Below are 12528 nucleotides of genomic sequence, written 5' to 3'. Positions count from 1 at the left end.
TTTAACACAGGATTTTTATTAAAATTCTTATTTAAAAAAATTGAAAGCTTTTAGCGCCCCGCGCTCTTGGGGGAACCACGCGGAGCTTCTGAGTTTCAAGCTCCGGGGCTCAGGATCCGGGAAATGGGGCCGGGGGATGTCTCGCCTACACAGGTTTTCCTTTTTCATAATTGAAAAATGTTTGCACTGAACAAATTAAAAACAAAAATAAAATAAAAAAGAAAAATGGAGGCAACTCAAACATAACCCATCCAAAACAAAGGACAAGGGGAGTTAGAGCTGATGGGGATACAGGCCCATCCATTTGGCCCATCCATACAGGCCCATTTGGCAAAGATCACCAGCGATATTTACAACGAAGAACGAAATCTGCCACCAGTTGTCGGAACGTGTACATGGCCATAAATATTTTGCATTTTCTTATATAAAAAAAGAAATCCTCTATATTTTAAAGTGTTCTCCACTTGCTTAAGGAGGCTGACAATATCGCTACTCACACAAACATATTTTACAAAATTCACGAAAGCAGTGCGGGGATGGGGCTTGTCCTTTCTCTTTTCAAGTGACGACGTTAACGTTGGGATAGTTTGGTCCCCTCAGGGAGAGGCAAAGAAGCGAAGCTGCGCAAACATTCTGTAAACACGACTTAAGAGTTCTATCCTCTCCAAAGGTTCAAAGGAGGGAAGGATGGGGCAGAGTCAGGAGATGAAATCTGCCACTCTGAGGAGACACAGGCAACCTTCCTGTGCCTCCTCAACTGAGCCGAGCGTCGGCTCAACGCTATAATAATAATTATAATTATAATAATAACAACCGTGGTAAGGATCGAGTCCTCCTTGCCACCGCCGCGGTTGGGGTGGGGCCAGGGCCTACAGCCTCGAGTCCTGGAGGGTCGGCGCTCACCAAGTCCACTGCTGGGCCTGGACCAGGGGGTGTGCTGTCGGGTACTGGGGGGTGCTGGCCGAGCTGTACTGGGCGTTGTACTGCATGTGCTGCAGCGACTGCGCGCTGTAGGCGGAAAAGGGGATGCCAGCCTGGAAGGTGGCGGCTGCCAGGTCCTGGGCTTTGAGCGCGTGGCACGGTTTGCCGTCCCTGACCAAGACGGGCACGGCCACGCGGCGCGGCGAGGGCAGGGGTGTCACCTCCATACCTTTCTCGGCCCTGGCACGCTTCATCTTGTAGCGATGGTTCTGGAACCAGATCTTGACCTGCGTGGGCGTGAGGCGGATGAGGCTGGCCAGGTGCTCGCGCTCGGGCGCCGACAGGTACCGCTGCTGCCGGAAGCGCCGCTCCAGCTCGTAGGTCTGTGCTTTGGAGAAGAGAACTCGGCGCTTCCGCTTCTTGCCTGCGTCCCCCCCGCCGCCGGGGGTCTCCTTGTCATTGTCCGGTGACTCGTCAGCCGAGGGCTCTGGGGACTTGGAGCTGGAGTCTTGGGGGGGAGCGCTGGCCGCCAGCCCGTGCACTGGGTGGGATGGGGGGGGGAGGGAGAGAAGCGCATCAGGAGCCTGGAGGCCGAGTGCCACCTGGGCCACCCGGAGCCCCAGGGATCTTCTGTGCGCCTGTGGCCCTGGACAGCCCAGACCCACTGCTTCTGCAGTAATCTCCGCCAGGCTCAGCGCCTGAGGAAGCCGTCGGGGTCTGCTAGAGGAGAGTCTGCGCAGTGGGGGCTCTGAGGTTCAAGTTTCTAGGGGTTCACACACTACAAGGAGAATTTAGTGCGGGGTAGAGTGTGGACGATCAGTGAGGGTTAAGGGCTCCGGCCCCCTTAAACCGTTTCCTCTCTGGAGAGACGTGGGCAGATTTTTAAAAGGAAAACCTCACAATCCCAGCATTGATGGCTTGGCGGGGTAAAGCAGGTTTGGGGGGCTTTTGCTTTCCGGCTTTCTGGACACACACACACACACACACACACACACACACACACACACTTGCCTCCGCGTGCACCACACAGTTTCTTTACAATCATGCAGGGGCAGGATGAGCTACTTAAACCAGAAGCCTCCTCCATCCTCTACCGCTAGCCAAACCGTGACCGCTGGCTAGTTCTAGGGAGCTTAGTCAAACCCTCTGGGTCAACTGAGTCCAGGGGACTCCTGCCAGAGCCATCAGTCCGGTTGACATCTCTAACCAGCCCTTAGGAAGCAACTCTGCCCTCTGCTTTAATTTCCCACGTGGAAAAAATATGACATCAAATATTCTGCAGGGACTGGGAAGGATGGCTATTGAGAAGGTAAAAGGACATACTAAGCGAATGTTTCAGATTCTTTAGGATCCGAGATGGGAACTTGGATCTTAAATGGCTTCTTCCCCTTAACTCCCAGCGTCCACCCGGCCTGCAGCCTCAGCAATGGAGGCAGCCACAGCCCTTGCGGCCAAGTTTCGCTACTTACGGGAGTACTGGAGGCCCTCGGTGCTGGCCAGCCAGCGAGTGTAGGGGTTGTCGTTGCTGTCGTAGAAAGGGCTCTTTAGAGGAAGGCTCTGCACAGCGTCCAGGGCTCCCTGCCCCAGCGACCCGGCCCTCTTGGCGGGCTCCGGCCCTTCGCTTTCCTCCTCCGGCCCTTCGGCCACAGAGCCTTCCTCATCGTTGGTGTCCGGAAGGTCCAAGATGTCCTTGACTGAAAACCCCGTCTTTGTGTTGGTCAGCGACATGGTTCCGGACCCGGCAATTTATGCCGCAAAGTTGTAGCTTCACTTGGTCAATTCCTGGCGCTCCCCAGCCCGGGCGGGCGGGGGAGGGGGTTAAGGGAAGGAAAGGGGGGAGGGATGGGGGATGGGTTTTAATTATTGGGATAATTATTATTTAAAATGAGAGGAGGACACTGTGGGAAAAGGGAAGAGGGAAAAATAATAAAGCCCACCCGGCGCCTCTCTCTTCTCAGAAAGCACTCGGAAATGTACGCAGTGACTGGCGGCCTGCGCGCCCAGCGCCGCGCGGCCTCAGTTTGTAACTCCAGGAGAGGTGCCAAGGTGCCGTCAGCTCGGGCTCCGGCGGCCGCTCCGCGCGCGGTGGCGGCTGGTGGCGAGGAAAAAATGGGCCATTGCCCGAGCGATCAGTCCATATAAGGCTGGGCTCCACTCACGAACCTGGGGAGGGGGGAGGGGGAGAAGGAGGGAGGGTGCGAGGGAGGGGGATCGAGGGAGCGAGAGAGGGGTGGAAAAAAAGGGTTGGGGGGGGGGAAGAGACATTAAAAACGCAAAGGTTGGCCACGTGTGGGCGGGTCTTGGGAGTCAAGTGGATGAAGACAGTATTTGCAGATGTGAAATTGTGGGTTTTGGGGAGCTCTGCGCTCCCAGCCAACGGCCCTCTACAGCAAGATGAGAGGTGTAACGTGTCAATTAATTGCAAAGATGGGGAGAGCTTTTTTCCTCCCTCAGTATTTACATACAAAGGGCCACCTCGTCGTTCGCGAGTCCACACACTTGAAAGGGCCGTTTTAACAAATTGCATCTTAAGGCGGGGGTGGGGGGTGGGGAGAAGGGACCGCTGGGCTGAGAAAGAAAACAAAACAGAAAGGAGGAGGAGGGAAAAAAGAATCCTCTTTAACATTCACCGGTTCCTACCTCCCCACGCCCCGCGCGCACCCCCACCCCGGCCCCAGCTAGCCAGAAAATTGGCGATTTGTGGTGTCTTTGGAAAAGGGGGAGGGGTGAAGGCTGAGCCACTGAAATCTCTCCTTCCCATCGCTGGTGGTTCCCTAAACAAGATCCGGTTCAAATGGCAAGAGCCCAACTTCTGTAAGCCTCCTAGGTCAATATTTTGGTTGAAGCTTAAGGATGAGTACTAGAAATGACAAGTCGAGTAATTGATTCTAGTTAACCGCGAAAGAGCTGGACACCCAGGAGAGGACTAGGCTTGGACCTGCCAGAGTCATCACTGAAGAACCCACCCCCCTCCGATGGCCCTTTATTTGCTAAAGACCCATTTATCCCCCACCCCCCAATTTCCTTGCTGTAGAGGAGGACTGGCCGCTCACTTTCTGCTCCGCGGGCGGTCCAAGGAAGAGAGGGGCGGGAGCCTGCAGCTCTGTCTTGTGGCCGAGTTCGGACCTGTGCCTCAGAGCCTCTGGCCTCGGCTTATTTCCACCGGGTGGAGGGGAGAGCTGAGGGCCTCAGTTCCTTTCTACCTTTTATAATCCTTGCCTCTCTGGCCCTCTACTACTCCAGTCTTCAACTAAAGGTGGAGCGACCAGAAGAGAGGCGTGTGTGTGTGTGTGTGTGTGTGTGTGTGTGTGTGTGTGTGTGAGAATACGCGCGCGCGCGCCCCTCCAATCCGGGTGAGGACCCAGAAAGCTACCGATAGGAGGTTGAAGGGCTAGTGGTTGTTGCTGCGTTTTCTCTTGAGCTTCTTTCTTTCTTGCAAATCCTTTACTTTCTCCAGTCTTTGCAGCCCTCGGGGTGTGTGCTGATAGGGCACACTCCAGGCTCCCAGCTGGCAAGAGGTTAGTGTGAACTTTCCAACAACCTTTTTCAAACCTGGGAATTGAATTTCTCTGAGCTGGGAAGGAAAATGCTGTATCTCACGCACCCTGCATCCAATTTAAGTTTAGGAGATGTGAGTCTGGGAGAAAGTTTGCTACCTGCTGTTTGTCCACCGCACCTAGCCTCGGGAGTGGGTTAGGCCTGTAGTTGGGGGTGGGGAGCCAGAGAAGAGCAGGCTGGGGTCTTGGGTCTTTTCTTTCCTACTGTCCCTGCTCAGCTTGGAATGCCTTAGCCCAGGGGAAGCGGGGTGCTCGGAAGCGGAATCCTCCAAGCGCACAGCTGCTTGGACCGCGGCGGCGCCCCCCACCACCCCCGAGTTTCCAGACCCTTGCGACAGTGCCTCTTCCTAGCTGCTGAGCGGCTTTCTGCAGCTCTTATTGCCTCGCCCCCAGTATGTGACGTGGGTGACAATGGCCCAGGTTGGAGCGAGCCCCACGTCGGCGCGTCCTGGGTGGTCGGACCCGGGCAAACACAAATACAAACCGATTGCTAAGCTGCGGACAATGAGCGAAATGTAGACAAATGTCCCGCTCCCGTTGGAAGCCTTTGTCCAGGCCCGGTTTTTGCATTTATTTCAGTGGCGAAATAATACATGATTGACGCTCTCTTTCAATGTGTCCTAACTGTTTGGAATAAATCTAAGGTTGTCCCTAGTTGTCATGGCATTCAACCCTTTTCAATGGACTATCTCTTCATTCATTTCTGAATCCGTCCACAATATTAAGGAAACCCCTTCATGTCGACGTTCCCCATTCCTCTTTCGCCTAGTTTTTCTTTTCTCCTTTCTTCCTCTTTTTTTCCCCCTTGCAAGAATTAGTATCTGGTTTGAAACGTGTTCCTCAAACATATTACTTTCTGTGTCTCTTCCCCCTCCCTTCTCCTTTCCCAGCTTCTTTCTCAGCTTTCCTGCTTGTTGCCTCCGCCCCCCCCCCCCTTTTCAGACTGGGGCTAGTCACTGCCTGGCGGTGTGGGAGGAGAAAAGTCAGCTTTCCAGAAGTGGGGAAGAACCCAATTTGTATCCAGGGACAGGGTGGGCTTGCTACACTGTTGTTACTCAGTGGCTAAATAAATACTGGGAGAAATAGTTTCTCAACTCAAACATTGCAGAAAAAAAAAAATCCCTCTCCCTTTGTTCCTCCCCCTACTTTTCTGTCTTAGAAGAGGGGACTTTCTTGGAGACCAGGGAACCTCTACAGGCCTGGAAGGGTGGGGTCAGAGTGCAGCTTGGTTGGACTAGGCCAGTGCTTAGACTGGGTGGAAAGGGGGTCCTTTAGCAAAAATGTCCCTTGTCACCAATCTCAGAGTCACTTTAAGTCTTTAGTGTGTGTGTTCCCCTGGGATCCACCCAGAGTCTACCCATTCCCTTGGTCTTAGAGCCACATGGTTCTCTATAGTTCCTAACTTTGCTCTCTCGCTTTCCGTAGGCATAGTGGGTCTTTCTTTCTTCTGGGAAGTAATCAGTGCTATTGACTATGCCCCCTTCCCTGCAAAGTGCACTAGAGAACTGTTTGTTTTTCTAAGGGCATCCTGGGAATTAATGGTGGGGAGGGAGTGCTGGCTTGGGTGCTTTGAGCTACCTGGAAAGTAAACAGGTAAACACCGGGCGACTTAGAGGGCCATAGTCCCAATTCACTTAAGTTCACAGAGGCCTTGGCTGCCTGTAGGTTCATCAAGACCTAATCTTGGGTCTCAACTAAAGGCAACCAGAAGGCAGCTCGGCCCACAGGCTCCTTTTCAGAAGTGTCTTGAGGACCTGTCCTTCCCCTGCCAACTCAGGACTTTCCCCCAGCTCCGTTCTCACCCCTTAAACCGGTTTTTGCAGGTCTGGGGGCACCCAACAGCTAAACTAAGAGGGCCGAAGATGCTCAAGCCTTTCCTTCGCGGTGACTCACAGCAGAAAGACTTGCGGGTTCAGTTCTCTCCTAGCGGACCTCGGGAGTACTGTTCCTCACCCCTTCTTGGCCCCTGGGGTTTCCTCATCTGCTTCCAAAGCGCTAACATTTGCAATTGAAAAGACGAAGGAAGCCCGCTGGGATGCTCTTAATTGAGGGGGAGAAACTGGGCTTGTTAGAAGAAGATCATAAAATGCAAGTCCCCCAGGAGCAGCCGTCGGACTTGGGGAGGCCCACACCAGCGCAGCTGGAGGTCGGGGACAGGTCTCTCGCCTAGATCAAGCTCCAGCACCGTTTAGACTTCGTCGGCTGGGCTTGGGGGTCAAAAGAATGGACGGGTCAGAAGCAAAGGCATTTCTTCTAACCAAATTAAACACGCACCTGTATTCTAAGGACACCCCTAAAAGGCCTCCCAGAGAGTCATCTTCCTTGCAAAATCCCACACATCCAGCAGTTTAAGAGGATCCAGTTGCATGCCTCCTACCCCTCAAAAGAGTCCGGTATCAAAGTCCGGGCCACCCTGACCCTGCCAGTTCAAGACCTAGGAGTGCCTGCTTGTGCTGGTATCAGTCTCAACTCGCAAGGACCTGCCCACGAGGGTTTCTGTAGTAAACTCTTCCCAGGCTCTGTCTTGAGTCCAGGAGAGGACTATGTTTTGGGGCCACCAAGCTTGTGTTTGGGCTCAGCTGCAGTAGTACGGCAGCCCCGGAGTCTCTGTAATGTGCCTTCTGCTGTTGTAAACTTAGGGAGGAAGTCGAAGTGGGCACTGAAATCTTCTACACCGAGAGTGCCCTGGGCTAGAGACCTGTTTGGCGTTTGGCATCTCTTCGGTAGAACAACACATACACCTTCTGGGGTTAGCCAGACAGTTGGAGGACTCCTCCAGTAGCCCCTGGTCTTTATCTTCTAACCCTTAGAAGAAACTCTCGGTGAGTTACCAGCGAGTGACCGGAGGAAGGCCCGTTCTCCAAGGAAGCTAGAGGAGAATCTTCCTTGGGATGCTGGCGAGCGGGGTGCGGGACGAAGCACCGGCTCAGGCGGCTGGAGAGCACGGCCACCGAACTGAACAATCACTGGAGGCCCAGCAGGGGAGGAGAATGTACACAGGCTAAGTGGCCCCACTCCAGGACAAGTGGCCCTCTAAGTCGCCCGGTGTTTACCTGTTTACTTTCCAGGTAGCTCAAACACGACTGCCTTTTTCTGCGCTCTGGAGAAGGGGCCGCCCACCGGCGACCTGCTTTCTGCACCTTTCTCACTTAGACTCGGTGGCTTTACGCCCCCTGTTGGGGAGGGGGTGAGTTCTAAACTCCAGCAAACCCGTCTAAGAGGAAAGAGCTTAGGAAAGTCTGAAGAGAGGCTTCGGAACTTGGCCGGGAGCCTCTTCCGTGTATCTATGAACGAGGTAACCATTCTTGCAGGGCATTCTACCAAGGCCACCCCGACCCCATCTGGGCTGGGCTTGAAGGGCCTCCTGGGACTTCTGAGTCTGCGTCTCCCCCTTTCAGCTGGTGAAAGCTTGTTGGGTTGGTGGGTTCTCCAGGGGGAAATAAAGGAAGATGAAGTCCTAGGGACGGGGTTGGGGGCCAGGACGGGAATCTTAGGTGTTTGGACCCAAAGAGGGCAGGTGACCTTGAGAAGCCCAAAGCTTCGGCGGCCCTAGGGCACCCCTCGTCCTCTCCACCTACAAAGCACTTTCAATCAGTAGAATTACAAGGTCTTTTCCCTTTATTTGGAAACAACTGAGTTGTTTGACTTCATTTCTTTTATTATCATTATTTTCTTCTTTTCTTATTTGAAGACTCTCCCTCGTTGGTAGAGTGTGTGGCTGAGCTCTCAGGCCCTGCACATCCCATCTCAGATAACAGCCTTCAAGTGGATTAGTTTATTGTCTAGTTAGTGCCAAGGTGCAAGCGTTTGCCTTCTTTCACTCCTGAAACAAAGCAGCTCACCTTCCTGCTCCAGTGCGGATTAATGGCGCCCACACAAAGGTTTTGTCGGAGGAGCAAGGTTTATTTATCTCTGGTTGGAGGCAGAGACTGGTATGCACTTGAAATAGCCACGAGTGGAAAATGGGTCCCATTCTGATTCTGAGCGGTGATAAAGATAATCTTTTACAAAAAAAACAAAACAAAACAAAATAAAACAAACAAAAAAAAACCCACTTCGGGTCAAAACAGGCCCCTGGACAGTTTGGGGAGAGCTGGGGGTTAGAGTATCTCAGGTGTCAGCTCCGTTATCCCACGTGTGGTCCAGGAGTACCACTCAGCTCCTTTTCCCAACCCGGAAAACGTGGTGGGTGCTTATCGAAAGTAAGTTCCAGCTTCAGTAGGTTAGCCTCCACCTTTGCCCCTGGCCTGGAGGGTCAGTGGAGCGCCCAGACTAAAGCTCTGTAGGGAGGCCAGACCTTTAGCAGGAAGAACCTGTCCTCACTAGTTTTAAAGCGGAGGGGGGGGGGGGGGGCAGAACCTGGGGGTTAGCGGAAAGAGTCTACTTTGGGTTCAAGCTAAGGTGAGTGTTTCTCCTTTCTTCTTTTCTTTGGCACATATCTTGGCATTAACCCCTTAACAGCAGGAAAGGAAGGATCAAGGGAGCCATCCAGAGTTCCCCTAAGTCAACAAGAAGGTGGGCTCAGTAAGTTTTCCAAGCCCAGGCACTGAGGTCCAATTATGCTGTAGGAAAAGCTGAGCTCCTCCCCCCCCCCCCCCCCCCCCCCCAGTGGCGGACAACCAGAGGAAAACGGTGAAAACTAATCACGAGACCTACAGCCTGGGGTCCAAGAAGGTAAATGTGGTTGCAGGAGAAAGATAGCTAAGAGAAGCAGGCCCTTTTTTCTATTTCAAGGCAAAATATACAATACTTTACCAATTATCTACCCCCACCAAAGAGAGAGTAACTCCCTAGTATGTAAATTGTCATAGAAATTGGGATTTCTCTTATTAATCGGCCTCATTGTGTGGGCATAAGACCTCGAGGGTATATGTTAGGACTTTGATAAATGCACTTTAATAAGATCTTTGAAAATGCATCCAATAAACTAAGAGGCGAGTAAAGCCGTTTAACTTTCATGGATGTTAAATTGAACACGAAATGTGGCTCTGGGCAGACTACAAAATTTAAAACGTAGCTTTAAGCCCCCCTCGGGCCAAAGGAGCCTTGTTCCAGCGAACCCATTATCATCGCTTATTGGGAAACCAAACGACACGTCCCCGCGGGCGAACTCCTTTGCTTTATTCGTTAGCACAGCTCTAATGATTAAATATGGTACAATGAGATTACGCGTCATCACTGTTGCCTTCAGGAACGTTCTTCCAGCCAAGCCTTCAGGAACGTTCTTCCAGCCAAGCCCGACCTTCCCTTGATAAAGGCGATTCCAATGCGGGAGATTCGGGTTTCTCAGGGAAGCAAGGCGCTGAAAGCAGTCCCTTATCTGAATTTACTCCTTAGCACGTGACAGAATCATTACCACAGACTTTGGGAACCAAGCTGCATCTCAGAACCCGTTAGCATTCAGCACTTCAAGCCAGACCAGGCGGGCTGATGGGCAACGTAGTCACCCATGCGAGAGGAATGCACGCTCTCAGTTGGAGCTAAGTGCACGGAAAGATAGACACGCACCCGCGGGGGCCTCCAGCAATGACACAGAAAGGGGGTGACTGGGGCTCTGTGTCTCATCCCTCCAATCTGGGCACCAGAGGTTTCCCAGGAAGCAACGTCCCCTCTCCATCCCAATTGCCACCAAAGTGGAGAGGGCACGAGAGACATAGAAAGGCCTGTTTGTGCGTCTGCGTGCTGGGGAGGGAAGGGCATGGCAGGATCAGTTGGGAGGGGTCTCCCAGCAGAGACCCTGACTTTAACAGGCCCCACCAAGGTTCATTTCTGATCCTCTGGCGATCTCTACTGTCACAAACGAGAACTGTCCAGCGCCCGGTAAGGCCCAGGAGACACTAATGTCTCAAACTGCAGGTTTTCTTCGTCTCCCCAGCGACCACCGTCTCCACAGCTCCAATCTCCAGCCCCTGTAGGTTCTTGACTCCGATTTCGCCTCTCATCCTCTATCTCCTCGCGGCTCCCGGCCCCACTCGTATGCCAGTTCCGCCCCAGAAGGAACCCGCCTTTCTCACTAGGCGCCATCTCCAAATTCCTTGGGATTCTGGCCTCCGCTTACCACCCTCAAACGCGAGTCAACAGCGGCGCAGACGGGAAAGACTCACCCCGCCAAGGTGGGGGCCCGCGGCGCGTCCTTCCTTACTGCAGCCAGCAAAGTCGGAGAGCCCCGGGGGTGGGGAGGAGGCTGGCGAGGCGCTGAACGCGCCCGCTCCGCCTCCCACTCCCGGCGCTGTGGGGACAGCACCGTGGCGTTTCAACGCGCGCCTTTATCTAGTCCTCCACCTCCCGGGACGCCCCCTCCCGCTGCGCCCTTCCCCCCACCGCAGGCCTCCCGGGCGGGGCCCGAAGATCTGCCCGGCTCGGCATGGGAGGGGTGACTGTGGGCGCCGCTTCTGCCCACGACTCTGGGGGGGTCCCCCGCACCAGCCCAGCTACTTCCACCCCTCAGGGCAGCCCCACGTGCTATCAGGTGCGGTCGCAGGAACACCTGGCTTGTGTGGCAGGTAAAAGTTTTCCCAACGACAGATGGACCGGAGGAGGAGGTTGTCCCTTCTCAAAAGCCTCCTTTCCCCGGTGACCAGCCAAGTCCTGGGTAAGATGCCTGGGTCTGCCCACCTGCTGCTTCCCGACGTCGTGACTCTGGGACAGAGCCACGCCGCGAGTCCAGAGATGGAAGAGTGGGTCACCGGGCTGTTAGGGAAGCCCCAAACCGAACACAGACAAGCTTGGTCCCGGAGGCACAGCGAGGTCCCTGCCAGGGACGTTGTCGCGTTTCCAGCTGAGACTTCTGCACCAGTCAGCACAGAAGAACAGACAGTCTGTCCTAGCAGCGGAGGGGGCGCCAGGCCTCGTCGGTCGCCCGATCGCCGCTGGACCGCTACTCCCAGAACCCCCGGGAGCATGCATGCGGGACACGCGCGAGCAGGAGGCTCACCTGGGGCGCGGCGGCGGTGCGGTCCCCGACTCAACTTGCATGCGGATCACGGCTTCGGGAACTCCCGGCCTGCGGCAGGGGAGCCTGGAATCGCGGGCTGTGGCGAGCGCCCTCCTCCCGGCTCTGAGCTTGGGCTCCAGCAGTGCTCACCCGCCCGCTCCGGGCCCGTAGCCGTCGCAGCCTCAGCGGAGGGGCCGCTCCCCCGCGCAGCGCTCTGTTTGTTTTCCTAGCCCGACTGACGTGAGTCAAAATATTGGCCATATGTTCAGCTGTAATAAATTGGGTATGAGCGCAAACACACTTGGGCTTCGATGGCTCTTTCAGCGGCCACATGGCCTGCTTGGGAAGGAGGGGGCTTCCACCTTCCTCTCTCCCGTAGCCCCCGTTCCCCCAATCCGAGGTGCGATTTCTTGGTGGCGGTCTCCTTCTGAGCTGAAGACCCCGACCCACAGTTTCTTCTTGCACTCGCCCCTCCTCTGGGCCCATCAGTGCCTGGCGCGGTGTAGCTCCCGAGGAGCCCTGGCTGCTGGTTAACAAGGTCGCCATCTATAAATTGCTTGGTCGCTAAGACGCCATAAAACCAAGGGGCCAGATGTGGCACGTTATTTATGTGTGAAACCGCGTTTACACTAGATATGCGGGTCCAAAGCAGATAGCTCTTCGCAGGAGGTCACAGACCTCAGGCCCTCCGCCCCAGGCTCCTCCCCTGGTGCACTCCCCAGCCCAGATTGAAGAGTGTAAGTCTTCCTGGGGAAGGTATCCAGCTCTCTGCAGCCCAGGAAGAACGTGATTTCAGGGTATTTGTGCCAAGATACCACCTGTCCAGGATTAGTCAATTTCACTCCTCCCTTTTGACCCCCTCTTCTGTTTCCTTGTACTTGCTCCCGCCCCCCCCCCCCCCCCACGTCTGGGAAGCTGTTTTTGTTTTTTGCTTTCTTTTTTTCCCCAGAAAATCCTTAGCAATTAAGTCTGGCTCACAAAAGCTGACATTTGAAGGCTGGACTTACTCATTCTCCCACCCAGGCAGAATAAGGGCGGAGGGGCTCTGACCCCCGAGGGAGAGATTGATTTGGGGGTGGGAGTCAGGGCAGGAAGCCTAGGAAGCTGAAGCTCACC

General features: G+C 54.5%; 1 protein-coding gene across 3 annotated transcripts; it reads right to left on the bottom strand.

Moving 5' to 3' along the window:
• On the bottom strand, positions 1-11777 carry Nkx2-2 (NK2 homeobox 2). Of its 3 annotated transcripts, none has more exons than XM_085696827.2 (4): positions 11413-11777; positions 2391-3084; positions 1151-1462; positions 1-1008 (listed from the first exon to the last, which is right to left on the bottom strand). In XM_085696827.2, the coding sequence occupies exons 2-4, from the start codon at positions 2647-2649 to the stop codon at positions 656-658; spliced, it is 924 nt and encodes a 307-aa protein (XP_085552953.1). In that variant the 5' UTR covers positions 2650-3084; positions 11413-11777; the 3' UTR covers positions 1-655. The 3 variants fall into 3 exon arrangements, with proteins under 3 accessions (XP_085552953.1, XP_087767266.1, XP_048311492.1); XM_087911140.1 differs by lacking the exon at positions 11413-11777 and adding an exon at positions 10583-11386; XM_048455535.3 differs by having other exon boundaries at positions 759-1462.
• Positions 11778-12528: the final 751 nt, after the last annotated feature.

This window comes from Myodes glareolus, chromosome 10, assembly GCF_982192425.1.
Source record: "Myodes glareolus chromosome 10, mMyoGla1.1, whole genome shotgun sequence".
NCBI classification, from domain to species: Eukaryota; Metazoa; Chordata; class Mammalia; order Rodentia; family Cricetidae; genus Myodes; species Myodes glareolus.
This window is presented reverse-complemented; position numbering and strand designations above follow the sequence as displayed.

Coding starts and splice junctions, on each gene's coding strand:
- Nkx2-2 (XM_085696827.2), bottom strand. CDS start 2,649: ATGTCGCTGACCAACACAAAGACGGGGTTTTCAGTCAAGGACATCTTG. Junction 1,463..2,390: donor CGAGGGCCTCCAGTACTCCC/GTAAGTAGCGAA, acceptor CATCCCACCCAG/TGCACGGGCTGGCGGCCAGC. Junction 1,009..1,150: donor GCGTGCCAGGGCCGAGAAAG/GTATGGAGGTGA, acceptor TTCCGCCTACAG/CGCGCAGTCGCTGCAGCACA.